The sequence below is a fragment of the Mobula birostris genome, chromosome 2 (assembly GCF_030028105.1).
Source record: "Mobula birostris isolate sMobBir1 chromosome 2, sMobBir1.hap1, whole genome shotgun sequence".
Classification (NCBI taxonomy): Eukaryota; Metazoa; Chordata; class Chondrichthyes; order Myliobatiformes; family Myliobatidae; genus Mobula; species Mobula birostris.
In genome coordinates, this window is record NC_092371.1 from 85,932,877 (window position 1) to 85,956,028 (window position 23,152).

The following is a 23,152-nucleotide window of genomic DNA, read 5'->3' on the forward strand; positions in this document are numbered from 1 at the left end:
CTTCTGCCCCTTTGAGCTGCACTGCCCAGCAATCAACCCCTGCCTAATCGCAGGACAATTTACAATGACCAGTTACCCTACTAATCAGCACGTCTTTGGACCACGGGTGGAAACCAGAGCACCCGGAGGAAACCCACGTGGTCACGAGGAGAACGTACTCACTCTCACAGGCAGAGGCGGGAACTGAACCCGGCTGGTGCTGGAGAGCTTTGTGCTAACCACTATACTAAGAAGCTGCCCAAGACAATAAGTCCGAACTGCCCAGCTAAGTCACTAACCCGTAAGTTTGGAATGTGGGAGGAAACTGGGGCACTTGGAGGAAACTGATGCAGCCATGGTGAGAAAGTACAGACTGACAGTTATAAAGCTGAACCCAGGTCACTGATGCTGTAACAGTACTGTAAAATTTCTACGCTAGCCTGCTGCCCAATGCCTACTTGCACTGGACTTTCCCTGTGAATGTAACATTTCATTCTATATTCTGTTATAATAATTTACATCACAGGTAAAACTCTTCTAACCATTGAGCATATCCCCACGAAATGCTGTCGTAGGACAGCAGCGTCCATCATCAAAGATTCCTACCATTCAGGCCAAGCTCTCTTCCTTCTGCTGCCATCAGGTAGAAGGTATAAAAGCCTCCGGACTCGCCCCACCAGGTTCAAGAACAGTTACTAGCTCTCGACTAGTGTATCAGGCTTTTGATAACTACACTCATTTGCCCCATCATTGAGATGTTCCCACAGCCGATGATCTCACCTTAACAACTCTTTATCTCGTTATCTCCTGTTCTCGATACTTATTGCTATTTATTTGTATTTGAACATAGAAGAACATAGAATAGTACAGCACATTACAGGCCCTTTGGCCCACAATGTTGTGCCGACCCTCAAACCCTGCCTCCCATATAACCCCCCACCTTAAATTCCTCCATATACCTGTCTAGTAGTCTCTTAAACTTCACTAGTGTATCTGCCTCCACCACTGACTCAGGCAGTGCATTCCACGCACCAACCACTCTCTGAGTAAAAAACCTTCCTCTAATATCTCCCTTGAACTTCCCACCCCTTACCTTAAAGCCATGTTCTCCTGTACTGAGCAGTGGTGCCCTGGGGAAGAGGCGCTGGCTATCCACTCTATTTGCATTTGCACAGTTTGTTGTTTCCTGCACTCTGGTTGACTTGGTTGATCTTTCATTGATCCTGTTATAGTTACTATTCTATAGATTTGCTAAGTATGCCCACAAGAAAATGAATCTCTGAGTTGAATATGGGGACAGGTATGTACTTTGATAATAAATTTACTTTGAACCTTGTAGCACCTCATTGCACTGTGATGAAGTGATCTGTGGAGATGGCATACAGAGTTAAGTTTTTCCACTGTACCTTGGTACAGGTGACAAAAATAACCAGTTTATCAATTTATATCATGACCAACATATTGTCAAAACCAGTAGCATATTAATCATGATACGTCATTATATTATTACCACAGCAATTGTCATATTATAATTATAGCTCATTACCATAACACAAGCTGCATCTCATTATCATAATTAGTGGCTTATAATTACCATGCAGCCAATTTCCAATTAGAATGTTACTGTTAGCATTTTATTATATAATATTTACTCACCATAATATAAAACAATCCTCATTAACATAATATAAGCAGCAGCTTATCATGATATAGCAAATTATTAAATACAAATATCACTTCATTATCATGTTTCATGTATAAACCCCATTTCCAGAAAAGTTGGGATATTTTCCAAAATGCAATAAAAACAAAAATCTGTGATATGTTAATTCACGTGAACCTTTATTTAACTGACAAGAGTACAAAGAAAAGATTTTCAATAGTTTTACTGACTAACTTAATTGTACTTTGTACATATACACAAATTTAGAATTTGACGGCTGCAACACACTCAACAAAAGTTGGGACAGAGGCACGTTTACTATTGTGTTACATCACCTTTCCTTTTAATAACACTTTTTAATCGTTTTGGAACTGAGGATACGAATTGTCGTAGATTTGCAATTGGAAATTTTGTCCATTCTGGCTTGATATAAGACTTCAGCTGCTCAACAGTCTGTGGTCTCCGTTGTCTGATTCTCCTCTTCATGATGCGCCATACATTTTCAATAGGAGATAGATCTGCACTGGCAGCAGGCCAGTCAAGCACATGCACTCTGTGTCTACAAAGCCACGCTGCTTAGCCCGTGCAGAATGTGGTCTGGCATTGTCCTGCTGAAATAAGCATGGACGTCCCGGGAAGAGACGTCGCCTTGATGGCAACATATGTCTCTCTAAAATCCTAATATACGCCTCAGAGTCAATGGTATCTTCACATACATGCAACTCACCCATGCCGTGGGCACTGATGCACCCCCATACCATCACAGATGCTGGCTTTTGCACCTTTCGCTGATAACAGTCTGGATGGTCGTTTTCATCTTTGGCACGGAGAACTTGACGCCCGTTTTTTCCAAAAACTAGCTGAAATGTGGACTCATCTGACCACAGCACATGGTTCCACAGTCTTTCGGTCCATCTGAGATGAGCTCAGGCCCAGAGAACTCGCCAACGTTTCTGCATAGAGTTGATGTATGGCTTCCTCCTTGCGCAATACAGTTTCAAGTTGTATTCCTGGATGCAGCGATGGACTGTGTCGAGTGACAATGGTTTTCCGAAGTACTCCCGAGCCCAGGTGGCTATAATTGTCACAGTAGCATGACGGTTTCTTAGGCAGTGCCGCCTGAGGGCTCGAAAATCACGCGCATTCAACAGTGGTTTCCGACCTTGCCCTTTACGCACTGAGATGTCTCTGAATTCTCTGAATCTTTTCACAATATTATGTACTGTAGATGTTGAAAGACCTAAATTCTCTGCAACCTTGCGTTGAGGAATGTTCCTTTTGAACTGACTAACAATTCTCTCATGAATTTTGGCACAAAGGGGTGAGCCACGACCCATCCTTGCTTGCAAAGACTGAGCCTTTGTTGGATGCTACTTTTATACCCAGTCATGATACCTCACCTGCTACCAATTAGCCTGCTTAATGTGGAGTCTTCCAAACCGGTGTTACTTGAATATTCTGTGCACTTTCCAATCTTATTTTAACTCTGTCCCAACTTTTGCTGAGTGTGTTGCAGCCATCAAATTCTAAATTTGTGTATATTTACAAAATACAATTAAGTTTGTCAGTAAAGCTATTGAAAAACTTTTCTTTGTACTTTTGTCAGTTAAATAAATGTTCACTTGAATTAACATATCACAGATTTTTGTTTTTATTGCATTTTGGAAAATATCCCAACTTTTCTGGAAATGGGGTTTGTAATATGATAATATTACAAGGCCAACATATGGTTCCAAGTCAATCTCTGCAATCAGATGCTTATTATAGTTTGCAAAAGATCTTTCTCAGGTTACAACTAGAACCTTAATAAGGCTGGACAAGCAAGCAAATAGATAGAAAAAAATCTGTAAAGCTGACTCCAGCTCTGACTGCTGAGATCTTTGGGGTTTCTCTTCCACCCATCCAAGCTATTTATCAGGACCACTGCGTACACAGGGCCCTTAGCATCGTTAATAATCCCTCCCATCCATCCCACAATCTGTGTGACCCCCTACCCTCAGACAGGAGGTATTAGGACAAGGTCTTTCCCCAGGCTCTGATACTCCCTGCACCACCCAGCTCTCAAAGTGCCAGTAGTGTTATACTGTTTACTTTTTAACTTGTGTCACGAATGTACCTTGTGCTATATGTCACTCCTGGAATATAATTGTTAATTCCAGGAGTGATATTACTTTATGAGTTATGTGTGTGAGTTATAAGTACTGTGTTGTGCACCTTGGTCTGGAGTTGCATTGTTATGTTTGGCAGTATACATGTATATGGTTGAATGACAATAAACTGAACTTGATTATTATTAGATTATGAGGACAAGCAGTCCTCTTTTATTGTCATTTAGTAATGCATGCCTTAAGAAATGATACAATATTCCTCCGGTGTGATATCACAGAAACACAGGACAGACCAAGACTGAAAAACTAACAAAAACACATAATTATAACATATAATTACAACAGTGCAAGCAATACTGTAATTTGATAGAAGAACAGACCGTGGGCATGGTAAAAAAAAGTCTCAAAGTCTCTCGAAAGTCCCAACATCTCACACAGATGGTAGAAGGGAGAGACTCTCCCTGCCATGAGCTTCCAGCGCCGCAAACTTGCCGACGCAGCATCCTGGAAGCACCCGACCGCAGCCGACTCTCAGTCCATCCGAAAACTTGGAGCCTCCGACCAGCGCTCCCCCACCGAGCACCATCTCTGCCGAGCGTATTGACCCCAGCCCCGGCCGCCAGCAACAGGCAAAGCCGAGGATTTGGGGCCTTCCCCTCCGGAGATTCTCGATCGCACAGTAGCAGCAGCAGCGAACCGGGCAAGTACTCAGCTATGTGGAGTACTTCGCCATGTATTCAACCTGAGCCTGAGGCTCCGGAGGGTTCTTGTACTGTGGAAGACGTCCTGTCTCGTCCCTGTGCCGAGGACACCGCGCCCCAGCAGCCTCAATGACTACAGACCGGTGGCATTGACCTCCCACATCATGAAGACCCTGGAGAGACTTGTTCTGGAGCTGCTCCGGCCTATGGTCAGGCCACACTCAGATCCCCTCCAGTTTGCCTACCAGCCCCGCTAGGAGTTGAGGATGCCATCGTCTACCTGCTGAACCATGTCTACGCCCACCTGGACAAGCCAGCGAGCATTGTGAGGGTCATATTTTCTGACTTCTCCAGTGCTTTCAACACCATCCGCCCTGCTCTGCTGGGGGAGAAGCTGACAGCGATGCAGGTCGATGCTTCCCTGGTATCATGGATTCTTGATTACCTGACTGGCAGACCACAGTACGTGTGCTTGCAACACTGTGTGTCCGACAGAGTGATCAGCAGCACTGGGGCTCCACAGGGGACTGTCTTGTCTCCCTTTCTCTTCACCATTTACACCTCGGACTTCAACTACTACACACAGTCTTGTCATCTTCAGAAGTTTTCTGATGACTCTGCCATAGTTGGATGCATCAGCAAGGGAGATAAGACTGATTACAGGGCTACTGTAGGAAACTTTATCACATGGTATGAGCAGAATTATCTGCAGCTTAATGTGAAAAAGACTAAGGAGCTGGTGGTAGACCTGAGGAGAGCTAAGGTACCGGTGACCCCTGTTTCCATCCAGGGGAACAGTGTGGACATGGTGGATACCTGGGTATACGAATTGACAATAAACTGGACTGGTCAAAGAACACTGAGGCTGTCTACAAGAAGGGTCAGAGCCGTCTCTATTTCCTGAGGAGACTGACGTCCTTTAACATCTGCCGGACGATGCTAAGGATGTTCTACGAGTCTGTGGTGGCCACTGCTATCATGTTTGCTGTTGTGTGCTGGGGCAGCAGGCTGAGGGCAGCAGACACCAACAGAATCAACAAACTCATTCGAAAGGCCAGTGATGTTGTGGGGATGGAACTGGACTCTCTGATGGTGGTATCTGAAAAGAGGATGCTGTCCAAATTGCATGCCATCTTGGTCAATGTCTCCCATCCACTACATAATGTACTGGGTGGGCACAGGAGTACCTTCAGCCAGAGACTCATTCCACCAAGGTGCAACACAGAGCATCATAAGAAGCCATTCCTGCCTGTGGCCATCAAACTTTACAACTCCTCCCTTGGAAGGTCAGACACCCTGAGCCAATAGGCTGGTCCTGGACTTATTTCATAATTTACTGGCATAATTTACATATTACTATTTAACTATTTATGGTTCTATTACTATTTATTAATTTATGGTGCAACTGTAACGAAATCCAATTTCCCCCAGGATCAATAAAGTATGACTATGACTATTTCAGAAATTTCTCCAGATGTTCCTCCGTGCTTCTCACGTCTGTCTCCATCAAATCAGAATTGTGTACGGTACCTACTTACAAATACGGTATCATTCACTGGACAGGCCGCACGCGCTGCGTCGCGCTGCTATCTTCTCCTTCCTCCCTGTCAATTGTTGATTAATTGATGAGTGTATCACATGTGGGGCTCAATAGATGTTTGCAGTGTGATGTTCTGCACTGTATCTGTGTAATGGAACTTACCAAATCTCCCTTTTCCCCAGGTAGTCCATCAGACCCTGCGAGACCCTGTAAAACAACACATTGCAGAGGGGTTAAATAATGCAAAGGACATTTAAGTTCAGGTCAGGAAATGTGCTGTTAAAGATCAAAAGATAACCCGTTATCAGGTTGCCCCTGAACTTGTGATGCTCCAGAGAAAACACTCTACGTTTGTCCAATCCCTCCCTCTAGTTAACACTCTCTAATCCAGGCAGCATTCTGATGAACCTGTTCCATCTCCTCTCCACTTCCTTCCTGTAAGAAGGACAGTCAGAACTGAAATGCAATGTTCCAAACATGGCCTAAGCAAACTTTGACACCCCAGAAATTACACTCATTACCCTGAGGGATGAAGGTAAACCTGTGTATGGCTTCTTTACCGTCCTGTCCACTTGTTTTGCCACATTCAGGAAGCTGTAGCATTTGTCCAAGATCTCTGTGTCTATCAGGGCCTTTCCCTTTACTTTATGCTTTCCTCTTATATCTGACCTCTCAAAGTTGAACACCTCACACTTATCTGGATTAAACTCCACCTGCCACTTCTCTGCTCACATTTCCACCTGACCTGTGTCTTGCTCTATCCTTTGACAAACTTCCTCTTTGTTCACAACTCCACCGATTTTCCTGTTGTCTGCAAACTTGCTGATCAGACCACTTATCTTTTCATCTAAGTCATTGAAATATTGTATATTATAAACCAGTGAGATCCCAGCTCTGACCCTGTGGAACACCACTGGTCACAGACCTCCAATCAGAAAAACGCCCCTCGGTTTGCTACCCCCCTATACTATCTCCTATCTGCTACCCTCTATCTTCTATGCCAACTTTGGATCCAATTTACTAACTGATCATGAACCCCATGTGACTTAAACCTCCAGACCAGCTTATCACGAGAGACCTTCTCAAAAGCTTTCCTAAAGTCTGTGTGGACAATCCACTGTCCTACCCTCATCAATCCACTCTACAGATGGTGATGACAATTTCAGTACACAAACAGTAAAGTGCATGGAACATGCAGCCTGGACCAGTGGTAATTCGTTTGTTAGGTGCCGTGTTGTATTAAGTGGGTGATCATGCTCTTTCCATCACTATGATTGTTCTTGGCAAATTTATCTACAGCAGTGGTTTGCCATTGCCTTCTTCTGGGCAGTGTCTTTACAAGATGGGTGACCCCAGCCATTATCAATACTCTTCAGAGATTGTCTGCCTGGCGTCAGTGGTCACATAACCGGGACTTGTGATCTGCACCAGCTGCTCAGACGACCATGGCTTCAGATGACCCAGATCAGGGAGCTAAGCGGGTGCTACACCTTGCCCAAGGGTGACCTGCAGGTTAGCGGAGGGAAGGAGCGCGTTAAACCTCCTTTGGTAGAGACGTATCTCCACCCCACCACCCAGCTAGTGGTAGAGGCAAATACAATAAGGACATTTAAAAATGCTAAGATAGACATATGGATGGAGAGAAAATGGAGGGCTATGCGGCGGGGTGGGGAGGAGATTGATTTTGGAGTGGGTTAAAAGGTCAACAAGACATGGTGGGCTTAAGTGGTCGTGTCGACCTTCTGACCCATTCCAAAATCAATCGTGGACTGACTGATTTTGTGGTGTATTTTTCTATCTTCATGGCCTCAAACCAGGTCACTAAGGGAGCTACAGTGCCTGAAATCCTCTCCTTACCTGGTTACCTTTGGGACCAGATGCTCCAACAGGACCCTGTGGAGGAGGTTAAAAAAATACACAAGTTGTTAGTTGGCAATGAAGAATTCATGGAGGCATCACACATCACCCTGTGGTGAGACAACTAACCCAGGTGACCATTGGTTTTGGTGACCACCGGTTTACCGGTCACCAAGACTTCTGCAGCACCTTGTTACCAATTCCCTGCACTCCTCGCCACTGGAGGATCTTGCTGTACTAAACAGATTGTTCTGCTGTTGAGCAACAGTAGGTACGATGGTGGGGGTGGGAGGGAGCTGTGAGGGAGACACAATCAGTGAGAGTGAAGACACTAGGGGACAGAGGACACACAGGGATGAAGTACGAGGAGGAAGGTGATGAAACACAAGTTCTGAAATATTGTTATTTTCCCTCTCCACAGATGTTGCCTGGCCTGCCAAGTTCTTCCTGCACCTTCTGTTTGTATTTCAGATTTACGGGATTTTAAAACAATTTAAGTTACTATTTTTTTCCTCACTTTTACCGAGATTGCCTTGCTAATTCCACCTTTGTTTACCTGAAGAAATGTAAAACCCTGGTGGCAAGATTTACACCCTGGACTGGGTTTTGGGACACTGCTCCCGTGTGCCCCCTGTTTTCCCGGCACTGTAGTAACAGAAGGTCTTTGCGTGTCTGTCCCATAGCCAGTGCCACCCCTTGCTGCTCAGGACGTGAAGAGTAGACTTACCCTGTCACCGAAATCACCACGGACTCCAGTCGGCCCCGGCATGCCAGGCTCACCACTCTCACCTTTTCTTCCCTGCAGAGAAGAGACACTTCCGTTAAGAGGGTGAGGCCCGGGGCAGGAGCGGATAGACCGGAGAGGAAAACGAGCAGCAGGGAGGAGCAGAGGAGAAGCAGGGCCGGGCAGGAGGGTAAGAGGCTGGAGCAGGGAGAAGGGCAGGAAGGAGGGGAGGAGACTGCAGGAGGGGGTGAGTTGAGAGATAGGGAAGGAGAGGAGGTAGCAGATTGGAAGAGGTGAGATGAGGGGACGAGGGTGAAACTATGGGAAGAGGGGTGAGATGGGGGAGAAGGGAACAATGAAGAACAAGAAAGGAAGTTCCTTGCAGATAGGAAATGGCTTGCATAAGAAGTTGAACGACAGAGCGGAGGTGAGGAAGTCAGAGCTTGCAGGGCGGGAGGGGAGGTAGGGAGAATGCCGAGGACTGAAGAGAGGAGGGATGAGAGAAAGTGGAAACAAGGATTAGGGTGAAGATAAAAGATGAGAGATGAATGTAAGAGAGGGAGGGATGGTGTAAGAGAGGGAGGGATGGTGTAAGATAGGGAATGACAGGGGAGGGAAGGATGACCTGGGATAGGGGAGAGACGAGGCGATATTGTGGAGGGACGAGGCAAGATTCGGGAGGGACGACGCGAGATTGGGGAGGAACAGGGGAGGGAGGGATGCGGTGGTATGGGGGAGAGATGAGGCGATATAGGGGAAGGATGAGGCAAGATTCGGGAGGGACGACGCGAGATTCGGGAGGGACGACGCGAGATTCGGGAGGTCTAACGCAAGATTGGGGAGGGACAGGGGAGGGAGGGACGAGGTGGTATTGGGGAGAGATGAGGCAATATTGGGGAGGGACGGGGCAAGATTCGGGAGGAACGACGCGAGATTGGGGAGGGACAGGGGAGGGAGGGACGAGGTGGTATTGGGGAGAGACGAGGCGATATTGTGGAGGGACGAGGCAAGATTCGGGAGGGACGACGCGAGATTGGGGAGGAACAGGGGAGGGAGGGACGCGGTGGTATGGGGGAGAGATGAGGCGATATAGGGGAAGGATGAGGCAAGATTCGGGAGGGACGACGCGAGATTCGGGAGGAACAGGGGAGGGAGGGACGCGGTGGTATGGGGGAGAGATGAGGCGATATAGGGGAAGGATGAGGCAAGATTCGGGAGGGACGACGCGAGATTCGGGAGGGACGACGCGAGATTCGGGAGGTCTAACGCAAGATTGGGGAGGGACAGGGGAGGGAGGGACGAGGTGGTATTGGGGAGAGATGAGGCAATATTGGGGAGGGACGGGGCAAGATTCGGGAGGAACGACGCGAGATTGGGGAGGGACAGGGGAGGGAGGGACGAGGTGGTATTGGGGAGAGATGAGGCAATATTGGGGAGGGACGGGGCAAGATTCGGGAGGAACGATGCGAGATGGGGGAGGGACAAGGGAGGGAGGGACGAGGTGGGATGGATAGGGGTAGGTAGGACGGAGGAGAGGTAGGAGGAATGGGGAGTGGTAGGTGGGATGGCGAAAAGGGTGATGAAGTGGGGAAACGGGTGATGAGATTAGTATGAACGAGGTGAGATGTGGGGAGGGGGAAGGTGAGATGGGATGGGGAAGGTGAGATGGGAAGGTGAGATGGGATGGGGAAGGGGCGATGAGATGAGAGAGAGAGGAGGTGGGACGGTGGAAGAGAGATGAGGTGGGACAGTGAGAAAGGAGGTGGGACGGAGAGAGGGGACGTGGGAAGATGGGAGAAGATGTCGGTCGGAGGACGAGACAGGTGGGATGGAGAGAGAGGAGGTGGGATGAAGGGAGAGAGGAGGTGGGACGGAGGGAGAGAGAGGAGGTGGGACAGTGGGAGAGAGAGGAGGTGGGACGGTGCGAGAGGGAGGAGGTGGGACGGAGGGAGAGGGAGGAGGTGGGACGGTGGGAGAGAGAGGAGGTGGGAAGGTGAGAGAGGGGGAGGAGGTGGGACGGTGAGAATAAAGAGGAGGAGGGATGGTGGGAGAGGGAGTAGGTGGGACGGTGAGAGAGAGAGAGAGGAAGTGGAACGGAGGGAGAGAGAGGACGTCAGACGGAGGCAGAGAGAGGAGAAGGGACGGCGGGAGACAGAAGAGGTGGGACGGTGGGAGAGAGAGGAGGTGGGTCTCTGGCAGAGAGAAGAGAAGGGACGGTGGGAGAGAGAGGAGGTGGGACAGAGAGAGAGAGAGGAGGTGGGACGGTGAGAGAGAATATGGGACAGTGAAAGAGAGAGGTGATGAGACAGTGGGAGGTAGAGGAGGTGGGATGGTGGAAGAGAGATGAGGTGGGACGGAGAGAGGGGAGGTGGGACAATGAGAGAGGAGGAGGGATGGAGGGAGAGAGGGGGTGGGATGGTGGGAAAAAGAGGAGGAGGAATGGTGGGAGATAGAGAAGGAAGGACGAAGGGAGAGAGAGGAGGTGGAACAGTGGGAGAGAGAAGAGGAGGGACGGTGGGAGAGAGAGGAGGAGGAACGGAGGGAGAGAGAGGAGGTGGGACAGTGAGAGAGGGAGGAGGTGGGACGGAGGGAGAGAGAGGAGGAGGGACGGTGGGAGAGAGAGGAGGTTGGACAGTGAGAGAGTGAGGAGGTGGGACGGTACGAGAGAGAGGAGGTTGGACAGTAGAAGAGAGATGCGGTGGGATGGTGAGAGAGGAGGTGGGACGGAGAGAGGTGAGGTGGGAAGATGGGAGAGTATGTGGGTTGGAGGAAGAGAGAGGAGTGCGACAGAGAGAGGGGAGATGGGAAGGTGAGAGAGAAAGAAGGTGGGACAGTGAGAGAGAGGAGTAGGGATGATGGGAGAGGGAGGAGGTGGGATGGTGGGAGAGAGAGAGAGGAGATGGGACGGTGGGAGAGAGAAGAGGAGAGACCGGCAGAGAGAGGAGGAGGGAGGGCGGGAGAGAGAGGAGGTGGGACGGTGAGAGATAGAGGAGGAGAGACCGGGAGAGAGAGGAGGTGGGACAGTGAGAGAGGGAGGAGGTGTGACGGAGGGAGAGAGAGGAGAAGGGACAGTGGGAGAGGGAGGAGATGGGATGGTGGGAGAGAGGGGAGGAGGGACTGTGGCAGAGAGAGGAGGTTGGACGGTGGGAGAGAAAGGAGGTTAGATGGTGAGAGAGAGGAGTGGGATGGTGGGAGAAAGACAAGGTGGGACGGTGAGAGAGAGGAGGTTGGACAGTGAGAGAGAGAGGAGGTAGGACGGTGGAAGAGAGATGAGGTGGGAAGGTGAGAGAGGAGGTGGAACGGAGAGAGGGGAGGTGGGAAGATGGGAGAGGATGTGGGTTGGAGGAAGAGAGAGGAGGTGGGACGATGGAAGAGGGAGGAAGTGGGACAGTGGGAGAGAGAGAGAGGAGGTGAGATGGCGGGACAGAGAAGAGGTGGGACGGTGTGTGAGAGAGGAGGAGGGACAGTGAGAGAGAGAGGAGGTGGGACGGTGAGAGAGGGAGGAGGAGGGACAGTGGGAGAGAGAGGAGGTGGGACGGTGAGAGAGGAGGTTGGACGGTGAGAGAGAGAGAGGAGGTGGGACGGTGGGAGAGAGAGGAGGTGGGATGGTGAGAGGGACAGCAGGTGGGACGATGGGAGAGAGAGGAGGTGGAACGGTGAGAGAGAGAGGAGGTGGGACGATGGGAGAGAGAGGAGGTGGAATGGTGAGAGAGAGAGGAGGTGGGACTGTGGCAGAGAGAATAGAAGGGACGGTGGGAGAGAGAGAGGAGGTGGGACAGAGGGAGAGAGAGGAGGTGGGATGGTGGGAGAGGAGGTGGGATGGGGAAGAGAGGGAGGAGGTGATACGGCGGGATAGAGAAGTGGTGGGATGGTGGGAGAGAGAGGATGTGGGACGGTGATAGAGAGAGGATGTGGGACAGTGAGAGGGAGAGAGGAGGTGGGATGGTGGGAGAGAGAGGAGGTGGGACGGTGGGAGAGAGGAGGAGGGACAGAGGAAGAGAGAGGAAGAGAGACAGAGGGAGAGAGAGGAGGTGGGACGGTGGGAGAGAGAGGAGTTGGGACGATGAGAGAGTGAGGAGGTGGGAAGGTGAGAAGAAAGAGGAGGAGGGACGGTGGGAGAGGGAGTAGGTGGGACAGTGAGAGAGAGAGAGAGGAAGTGGGATGGAGGGAGAGAGAGCAGGTGAGACGGGAGAGAGAGGAGGTGGGATGGTGGGAGAGAGAGGACGTCGGACGGAGGCAGAGAGTGGAGAAGGGACGGCGGGAGAGAGAGGTGGTGGGATGGTGGGAGAGAGAGGAGGTGGGTCAGAGTGAGAGAGAGGAGGTGGGACAGTGGGAGAGAGAGGAGGTGGGACTGTTGCAGAGAGAAGAGAAGGGATGGTGGGAGAGAGAAGAGGTGGGACAGAGGAGAGAGAGAGGAGGTGGGACGGTGGGAGAGGGAGGAGGTGGGATGGTGGGAGAAAGACGAGGTGGGACGGTGAGAGAGAATATGGGACAGTGGGAGAGAGAGGAGGTGCGACGGTGGAAGAGAGATGAGGTGGGATGGTGAGAGAGAATGTGGGATGGAGAGAAGGGAGGTGGGAAGATGGGAGAGGATGTGGGTTGGAGGAAGAGGTAGGAGGTGGGACAGAGAGAGGAGGGATGGTGGGAGAGAGAGGGGGTGGGACGGTGGGAAAGAGAGGAGGAGGAATGGTGGGAGAGGGAGGAGGAAGGACGAAGGGAGAGAGAGGAGATGGAACGGTGGAAGAGAGGGGAGGTGCGATGGTGAGAGAGAGAGGAGGTGGAATGGTGATAGAGAGAGGAGGGACGGCGGGAAAGAGAGGAGATGAGACGGTGGGAGAGAGAGGAGGTCAGACGGAGGCAGAGAGAAGAGAAGGGATGGTGGGAGAGGGAGGTGGTGGGACGGAGGGAGAGGGAGGTGGTGGGACAGTGGGAGAGAGAGGAGGTGGGACGGTGGGAGAGAGAGGAGGTGGGAAGGTGAGAGAGAGAGAGAGGAGGTGGGACGGTGGGAGAGGGAGTAGGTGGGGCGGTGAGAGAGAGAGAGAAAGTGGGATGGAGGGAGAGAGAGCAGGTGAGATGGGAGAGAGAGGAAGTGGGACAGTGAGAGAGAAAGGAGGAGGGATGGCGGGAGAGAGAGAGGAGGGACAGTGGGAGAGAGAGGAGGTGGGACGGTGGGAGAGAGAGGAGGTGGGTCTGTGGCAGGGATAAGAGAAGGGACGGTGGGAGACAGAGGAGGTGGGACAGAGGGAGAGAGAGGAGGTGGGACGGTGGGAGAAAGAGGAGGTGGGGACGGTGGGAGAGAGAGGAGGTGGGGACGGTGGGAGAGAGAGGAGGTGGGGACGGTGGGAGAGAGAGGAGGTGGGACGGTGGGAGAGAGAGGAGCTGGGACTGCGGCAGAGAGAGGAAAAGGGACAGAGGGAGAGAGAGGAGGTGGGATGGAGAGAGCGGAGGTAGGAAGATGGGAGAGGATGTGGGTCGGAGGAAGAGATAGGAGGTGGGACAGAGAGAGAGGAGGAGGGATGGTGGGAGAGAGAGGAGTTGGGATGGTGGGAAAGAGAGGAGGAGGAATGGTGGGAGAGAGAGGAGGAAGGACGAAGGGAGAGAGAGGAGGTGGGACGGAGCGAGAGAGAGGAGGACGGACGGCGGGAGAGGGAGGAGGTGGGACGGAGGGAGAGAGAGGAGAAGGGATGGTGGGAGAGAGAGGAGGTGGGACGGTGAGAGAGAGAGAGGAGGAGGGATGGTGAGAGAGAGAGGAGGAGGGACGGCGGGAGTGAGAGGAGGTGGGACAGCGGGAGTGAGAGGAGGTGGGACGGTGCGAGAGAGAAGAGGAGGGACGGTGCGAGAGAGAAGAGGAGGGACGGTGGGAGAGGGAGGAGGTGGGACGGAGGGAGAGAGCGAGAGGAGAAGGGACGGCGGGAGAGGGAGGAGGTGGGACGGAGGGAGAGGGGTGGGACGGAGGGAGAGGGAAAAGGTGGGACAGAGGGAAAGAGAGGTGGTGGGACAGTGAGAGAGTGAGGAGGTGGGACGGTACGAGAGAGAGGAGGTTGGACGGTGGGAGAGAGAGGAGGTGGGACGGTAGGAGAGAGAGGAGGTGGGATGGTGAGAGGGCAGGTGGGAAGATGGGAGAGGATGTGGGTCGGAGAAGAGAGAGGAGGTGGGACAGAAAGAGAGGAGGAGGGATGGTGGGAGAGGAGGTGGGACGGGGGAGAAAGAGGAGGTGGGACGATGGGAGAGGGAGGAGGTGGGATGGTGGGAGAGAGAAGAGGTGGGACGGTGTGTGAGAGAGGAGGTGGGACGATGGGACAGAGAAGAGGTGGGACGGTGTGTGAGAGAGGAGGAGGGACGGTGAGAGAGCGAGGAGGTGGGATGGTGAGAGAGGGAGGAGGTAGGCCGGTGGGAAAGAGAGGAGGTGGAACGGTGAGAAGGAGAGCAGGTGGGACGGTGGGAGAGAGAGGAAGAGGGACGGTGGGAGAGAGAGGCGGTGGGATGGTGAGAGAGAGAAGAGGTGGGACAGAGAGGAGGTGGGACGGTGAGAGAGAGAGGAGGTGGGACGGTGGAAGAGAGATGAGGTGGTACGGTGAGAGAGAAGGTGGGACGGAGAGAGGGGAGGTGGGAAGATGGGAGAGGATATGGGTTGGAGGAAGAGATAGGAGGTGGGACAGAGAGAGGGGAGGTGGGAAGGTGACAGAGAAAGGAGATGGGATAGTGAGAGAGAGGAGGAGGGATGGTGGGAGAGGAGGTGGGCTGGGGGAGAGAGAGAGAGAGGAGGTGAGACGGCGGGACAGAGAAGTGGTGGGACGGTGGGAGAGAGAGGAGGTGTGACGGTGAGAGAGAGGAGGTGTGACGGTGAGAGAGAAGAGGTGTGACGGTGAGAGAGAGAGGAGGTGGGATGGTGGGAGAGAGGAGGAGGGACAGAGGGAGAGAGAGGAGGTGGGACGGTGGGAGAGAGAGGAGTTGGGACGGTGGGAGAGTGAGGAGGTGGGAAGGTGAGAAGAAAGAGGAGGAGGGACGGTGGGAGAGGGAGTAGGTGGGACGGTGAGAGAGAGAGAGGAAGTGGGATGGAGGGAGAGATAGTAGGTGAGACGGGACAGAGAGGAAGTGGGACGGTGAGAGAGAGAGAGGAGGAGGGATGGCGGGAGAGAGAGGAGGAGGAACAGAGGGAGAGTGAGGACGTCGGACAGAGGCAGAGAGAGGAGGTGGGACGGTGGGAGAGAGAGGACGTCGGACGGAGGCAGAGAGAGGAGAAGGGATGGCGGGAGAGAGAGGTGGTGGAACGGTGGGAGAGAGAGGAGGTGGGACGGTGGGAGAGAAAGGAGGTTAGATGGTGAGAGAGAGGAGTGGGATGGTGGGAGAAAGACAAGGTGGGACGGTGAGAGAGAGGAGGTTGGACAGTGAGAGAGAGAGGAGGTAGGACGGTGGAAGAGAGATGAGGTGGGAAGGTGAGAGAGGAGGTGGAACAGAGAGAGGGGAGGTGGGAAGATGGAAGAGGATGTGGGTCGGAGGAAGAGAGAGGAGGTGGGACGATGGAAGAGGGAGGAAGTGGGACAGTGGGAGAGAGAGAGAGGAGGTGAGATGGCGGGACAGAGAAGAGGTGGGACGGTGTGTGAGAGAGGAGGAGGGACAGTGAGAGAGAGAGGAGGTGGGATGGTGAGAGAGGGAGGAGGAGGGACAGTGGGAGAGAGAGGAGGTGGGACGGTGAGAGAGAGAGAGGAGGTGGGATGGTGGGAGAGAGAGGAGGTGGGACGGTGGGAGAGAGGCGGAGGGACAGAGGAAGAGAGAGGAAGAGAGACAGAGGGAGAGAGAGGAGGTGGGACGGTGGGAGAGAGAGGAGTTGGGACGATGAGAGAGTGAGGAGGTGGGAAGGTGAGAAGAAAGAGGAGGAGGGACAGTGGGAGAGGGAGTAGGTGGGACAGTGAGAGAGAGAGAGAGGAAGTGGGATGGAGGGAGAGAGAGCAGGTGAGACGGGAGAGAGAGGAGGTGGGATGGTGGGAGAGAGAGGACGTCGGACGGAGGCAGAGAGAGGAGAAGGGATGGCGGGAGAGAGAGGTGGTGGAACGGTGGGAGAGAGAGGAGGTGGGACGGTGGGAGAGGGAGGAGGTGGGTCAGAGGGAGAGAGAAGAGGTGGGACGGTGAGAGAGGGAGGAGGTGGGATTGTGGGAGAAAGATGAGGTGGGACGGTGAGAGAGAGAGGAGATGGGACAGTGGGAGAGAGAGGAGGTGGGACGGTGGAAGAGAGATGAGGTGGGACGGTGAGAGAGAAGGTGGGATGGAGAGAGGGGAGGTTGGAAGATGGGAGAGGATGTGGGTTGGAGGAAGAGATAGGAGGTGGGACAGAGAGAGAGGAGGAGGGATGGTGGGAGAGAGAGGAGATGGAACAGTGGCAGAGAGAGGAGAAGGGACGATGGGAGAGAGAGGAGGTGGGACAGAGGGAGAGAGAGGAGGTGGGACAGTGGGAGAGAGAGGAGGTGGGACGGTGCGAGAGAGAGGAAGAGGGATGGGGGAGAGAGAGGAGGTGGGATGGTGGGAGAGAGAGGATGTGTGATGGTGGGAGAGAGAGGAGGTGGGACTGTGGCAGAGAGAAGAGAAGGGACGGTGGGAGATAGAAGAGGTGGGACAGAGGGAGAGATAGGAGGTGGGACGGTGCGAGATAGAAGAGGTGGGACAGAGGGAGAGAGAGGAGAAGGGACGGTGGGAGAGAGAGGAGGTGGGACGGTGGCAGAGAGAGGAGGTGGGATGGTGGGAGAGAGAGGAGGTGGGATGGTGGGAGAGAGAGGAGGAGGGATGGGGGAGAGAGAGGAGGTGGGATGGTTGGAGAGAGAGGATGTGTGACGGTGGGAGAGAGAGGATGTGTGACGGTGGGAGAGAGAGGAGGTGGGACTGTGGCAGAGAGAGGAGGTGGGAAGATGGGAGAGGATATGTGTCGGAGGAAGAGATAGGAGGTGGGACAGAGAGAGGGGAGGTGGGAAGGTGATAGAGAAAGGAGGTGGGACAGTGAGAGAGAGGAGGAGGTGGGACGGTGGGAGAGAGAGGAGGTGGGACGGTGAGAGAGAGAGGAGGTGGGTCGGTGAGAGAGAGAGGAGGTGCGACAGAGGGAGATAGAGGAGGTGGGACGGTGAGAGATGGAGGAGGTGGGATGGTGGGAGAAAGATGAGGTGGGACGGTGAGTGAGAATATGGGACAGTGAGAGAGAGAGGAGATGGGACAGTGGGAGAGAGAGGAGGTGGGGCGATGGGAGAGAGAGGAGGTGGGACGGTAGGAGAGAGAGGAGGTGGGACGGTGAGAGAGGGAGGAGGTGGGACAGAGGGAGAGAGAGGAGGACGGACAGAGGGAGAGAGAGGAGGAGGGACCTTAGGAGAGAGAGGAAGAGGGATTGGGGGAGAGAGGAAGAGGGATGGGGGGAGAGAGAGGAGGTGGGACGGTGGGAGAGAGAGGAGGTGGGACGGTGGGAGAGAGAGGAGGTGGGCCGGTGAGAGAGAGAGGAGGGACGGCGGGAGTGAGAGGAGGTGGGATGGAGGGAGAGAGAGGATGTGGGACGGTGGGAGAGAGAGGAGGTGGGAAGGTGAGAGAGAGGGAGTAGGAGGGACGGTGAGAAGAAAGAGGAGGAGGGACGCTGGGAGAGGGAGTAGGTGGGATGGTGGGAGAGAGAGAGGAAGTGGGACGGAGTGAGAGAGGGGACGTCAGATGGAGGCAGAGAGAGGAGAAGGGATGGCGGTAGAGTGAGGAGGTGGGACGGTGGGAGAGAGCGGAGGTGGGACGGTGGGAGAGAGTGGAGGAGGGACAGAGGGAGAGAGAGGAGGAGGGACGGTGAGAGAGAGAGGAGGTAGGACGGTGGAAGAGAGATGAGGTGGAACAGAGGGAGAGAGAGGAGGTGGGACGTTGTGAGAGAGAGGACGTCGGACGGAGGCAGAGAGAGGAGAAGGGACGTCGGGAGAGAGAGATGGTGGGACAGTGGGAGATAGAGGAGGTGGGACGGTGAGAGAGGGAGGAGGTGGGATGGTGGGAGAAAGACAAGGTAGGACGGTGAGAGAGAATATGGGACAGTGAGAGAGAGAGGAGGAGGAACAGTGGGAGAGAGAGAAGAGGTGGAACGGTGGGAGAGAGAGGAGGTGGGACGGTGGGAGAGAGAGGAGGTGGGACGGTGGGAGAGAGAGGAGGTGGGACGGTGAGAGAGAATACGGGAAAGTGAGAGAGAGATGAGATGGGACAGTGGGAGAGAGAGAGGAGGTGGGACAGTGGGAAAGAGAGGAGGTGGGATGGTGAGAGAGGGAGGAGGTGGGATGGAGGGAGAGAGAGGAAGAGGCACAGAGGGAGAGAGAGGAGGTGGGACGATGGGAGAGAGAGGACGTCGGACGGAGGCAGAGAGAGGAGGTGGGACGGTGGGAGAGAGAGGAGGAGGGATAGAGGGAGTGAGAGGAGGAGGGACGGTGAGAGAGAGAGAGGAGGTAGGACGGTGGAAGAGAGAGGAGGTGGGAAGGTGAGAGAGCGGGAGGAGGTGGGACGGTGAGAAGAAAGAGGAGGAGGGACGGTGGGAGATGGAGTAGGTGGGACGGTGGGGAGAGAGAGAGGAAGTGGGACGGAGTGAGAGAGGGGACATCAGACGGAGGCAGAGAGAGGAGAAGGGATGGCAGGAGAGAGAGGAGGTGGGACGGTGAGAAGAAAGGGGAGGAGGGACGGTGGGAGAGGGAGTAGGTGGGACGGTGAGAGAGAGAGAGGAAGTGGGACAGAGGGAGAGAGAGGACGTCAGACGGAGGCAGAGAGAGGAGAGGGGACGTCGGGAGAGAGAGGAGGTGGGACAGTGGGAGAGAGAGGAGGTGGGACGGTGGGAGAGAGAGGAGGTGGGATGGTGGGAGAAATACAAGATAGGACGGTGAGAGAGAATATGGGACAGTGAGAGAGAGAGGAGGTGGGACAGTGGGAGAGAGAGAGGAGGTGAGACGGTGGGAGAGAGAGGAGGTGGGACGGTGGGAGAGAGATGAGGTGGGACGGTGAGAGAGGGAGGAGGTGGGATGGTCGGAGAAAGACGAGGTAGGACGATGAGAGAGAATATGGGAAAGTGAGAGAGAGAGGAGATGGGACAGTGGGAGAGAGAGAGGAGGTGGGACGGTGGGAGAGAGAGGAGGTGGGATGGTGAGAGAGGGAGGAGGTGGGATGGAGGGAGAGAGAGGAGGAGGCACAGAGGGAGAGAGAGGAGGTGGGACAATGGGAGAGAGAGGAGGTGGGACGGTGAGAGAGAGAGTAGGGACAGCGGGAGAGAGAGGAGGTGGGACGGTGGGAGAGGGAGGAGGTGGGACAGAGGGAGGAGGTGGGACGGAGGGAGAGAGAGGAGGTGGGAAGGTGAGAGAGAGGGAGGTGGTGGGACGGTGAGAAGAAAGAGGAGGAGGGACGGTGGGAGAGGGAGTAGGTGGGACGGTGAGAGAGAGAGAGGAAGTGGGACGGAGGGAGAGAGAGGACGTCAGACGGAGGCAGAGAGAGGACGTCGGATGGAGGCAGAGAGAGGAGGTGGGACAGTGGGAGAGAGAGGAGGAGGGATAGAGGGAGAGAGAGGAGGAGGGACAGTGAGAGAGAGAGAGGAGGTAGGACGGTGGAAGAGAGATGAGGTGGGGGGGTGAGAGAGGAAGTGGGATGGAGAGAGGGGAGGTGGGAAGATGGAGAGGATGTGGGTCAGAGGAAGAGAGAGGAGGTGGGACAGAGAGAGAGAGAGGAGGAGGGATGGTGGGAGAGGAGGTGGGACGGGGGAGAAAGAGGAGGTGGGACGATGGAAGAGGGAGGAGGTGGGACAGTGGGAGAGAGAGGAGTAGGGACAGTGGGAGAGAGAGGAGGAGGGACGGTGAGAGAGGGAGGAGGTGGGACGGTGGGAGAGAGAAGAGGAGGGATGGTGGGAGAGAGAAGTGGTGGGACAGAGGGAGAGAGAGGAGGTGAGACGGTGGGAGAGAGAGGAGGTGGGACGGTGGGAGAGAGAGGACGTCGGACGGAGGCAGAGAGAGGAGAAGGGACGGCGGGAGAGAGAGGTGGTGGAACGGTGGGAGAGAGAGGAGGTGGGACGGTGAGAGAGAGAGGAGGTGGGACGGTGGGAGAGAGGAGGAGGGACAGAGGGAGAGAGAGGAGGCGGGACGGTGGGAGAGAGAGGAGTTGGGACGGTGGGAGAGTGAGGAGGTGGGAAGGTGAGAAGAAAGAGGAGGAGGGACGGTGGGAGAGGGAGTAGGTGGGACGGTGAGAGAGAGAGAGGAATTGGGATGGAGGGAGAGATAGCAGGTGAGACGGGACAGAGAGGAAGTGGGACGGTGAGAGAGAGAGGAGGAGGGATGGCAGGAGAGAGAGGAGGAGGAACAGAGGGAGAGTGAGGACGTCGGACGGAGGCAGAGAGAGGAGGTGGGACGATGGGAGAGAGAGGACGTCGGACAGAGGCAGAGAGAGGAGAAGGGACGGCGGGAGAGAGAGGTGGTGGAACGTTGGGAGAGAGAGGAGGTGGGACGGTGGGAGAGGGAGGAGGTGGGTCAGAGGGAGAGAGAGGAGGTGGGACGGTGGAAGAGAGATGAGGTGGGACGGTGAGAGAGAAGGTGGGATGGAGAGAGTGGAGGTTGGAAGATGGGAGAGGATGTGGGTCGGAGGAAAAGATAGGAGGTGGGACAGAGAGAGATGAGGAGGGATGGTGGGAGAGAGGGGAGGAAGGACGAAGGGAGAGAGAGGAGATGGAACAGTGGCAGAGAGGGGAGGTGGGACGGTGCGAGAGAGGAGAAGGGACGGTGGGAGAGAGAGGAGGTGGGACAGAGAGAGGGGAGGTGGGAAGGTGACAGAGAAAGGAGATGGGATAGTGAGAGAGAGGAGAAGGGACGGTGGGAGAGAGAGGAGGTGGGACAGAGAGAGGGGAGGTGGGAAGGTGACAGAGAAAGGAGATGGGATAGTGAGAGAGAGGAGGAGGGATGGTGGGAGAGGAGGTGGGCTGGGGGGGAGAGAGAGAGAGAGGAGGTGAGACGGCGGGACAGAGAAGTGGTGGGACGGTGGGAGAGAGAGGAGGTGTGACGGTGAGAGAGAGGAGGTGTGATGGTGAGAGAGAGAGGAGGTGGGACGGTGGGAGAGAGGAGGAGGGACAGAGGGAGAGAGAGGAGGTGGGACGGTGGGAGAGAGAGGAGTTGGGACGGTGAGAGAGAGAGAGGAAGTGGGATGGAGGGAGAGATAGCAGGTGAGACGGGACAGAGAGGAAGTGGGACGGTGAGAGAGAGAGGAGGAGGGATGGCGGGAGAGAGAGGAGGAGGAACAGAGGGAGAGTGAGGACGTCGGACGGAGGCAGAGAGAGGAGGTGGGACAGTGGGAGAGAGAGGACGTCGGACGGAGGCAGAGAGAGGAGAAGGGACGGCGGGAGAGAGAGGTGGTGGAACGGTGGGAGAGAGAGGAGGTGGGACGGTGGGAGAGGGAGGAGGTGGGTCAGAGGGAGAGAGAAGAGGTGGGACGGTGAGAGAGGGAGGAGGTGGGATTGTGGGAGAAAGATGAGGTGGGACGGTGAGAGAGAGGAGATGGGACAGTGGGAGAGAGAGGAGGTGGGATGGTGGAAGAGAGATGAGGTGGGACGGTGAGAGAGAAGGTGGGATGGAGAGAGGGGAGGTTGGAAGATGGGAGAGGATGTGGGTCGGAGGAAGAGATAGGAGGTGGGACAGAGAGAGAGGAGGAGGGATGGTGGGAGAGAGAGGGGGTGGGCCGGTGGGAAAGAGAGGAGGAGGAACGGTGGGAGAGAGGGGAGGAAGGACGAAGGGAGAGAGAGGAGATGGAACAGTGGCAGAGAAGGGACAGAGGGAGAGAGAGGAGGTGGGACGGTGGGAGAGAGAGGAGGTGGGACGGTGCGAGAGAGAGGAAGAGGGATGGGGGAGAGAGAGGAGGTGGGATGGTGGGAGAGAGAGGATGTGTGATGGTGGGAGAGAGAGGAGGTGGGACTGAGGCAGAGAGAAGAGAAGGGACGGTGGGAGATAGAAGAGGTGGGACAGAGGGAGAGAGAGGAGGTGGGACAATGGGAGAGAGAGGAGGTGGGACAGAGGGAGAGAGAGGAGGTGGGACAGAGGGAGAGAGAGGAGGTGGGACTGTGGCAGAGAGAGGAGGAGGGATGGGGGAGAGAGAGGAGGTGGGATGGTTGGAGAGAGAGGATGTGTGACTGTGGCAGAGAGAGGAGGTGGGAAGATGGGAGAGGATATGTGTCGGAGGAAGAGATAGGAGGTGGGACAGAGAGAGGGGAGGTGGGAAGGTGATAGAGAAAGGAGGTGGGACAGTGAGAGAGAGGAGGAGGGATGGTGGGAGAGGAGGTGGGACGGAGGGAGAGAGAGGAGGTGGGACTGTGGCAGAGAGAGGAGGAGGGTCGGTGAGAGAGAGAGGAGGTGGGACGGTGAGAGATGGAGGAGGTGGGATGGTGGGAGAAAGATGAGGTGGGACGGTGAGTGAGAATATGGGACAGTGAGAGAGAGAGGAGATGGGACAGTGGGAGAGAGAGGAGGTGGGGCGATCGGAGAGAGAGGAGGTGGGACGGTAGGAGAGAGAGGAGGTGGGATGGTGACAGAGGGAGGAGGTGGGACAGAGGGAGAGAGAGGAGGACAGACAGAG

At 54.7% G+C, this 23,152-nt stretch overlaps 1 protein-coding gene across 1 annotated transcript in view; it reads right to left on the bottom strand.

Annotated features, from left to right (window-relative positions):
- The window catches only part of col9a3 (collagen, type IX, alpha 3), a 192,952-nt gene that overhangs the window by 31,044 nt on the left and 138,756 nt on the right, over window positions 1-23,152 (bottom strand). The window contains exons 8-10 of the mRNA XM_072279900.1: window positions 8,576-8,647; window positions 7,849-7,884; window positions 6,154-6,198 (exon numbers count right to left, since the gene is read on the bottom strand). Coding sequence (XP_072136001.1) covers window positions 6,154-6,198; window positions 7,849-7,884; window positions 8,576-8,647 — 153 coding nt within the window. The remainder of the gene's footprint in view (window positions 1-6,153; window positions 6,199-7,848; window positions 7,885-8,575; window positions 8,648-23,152) is intronic.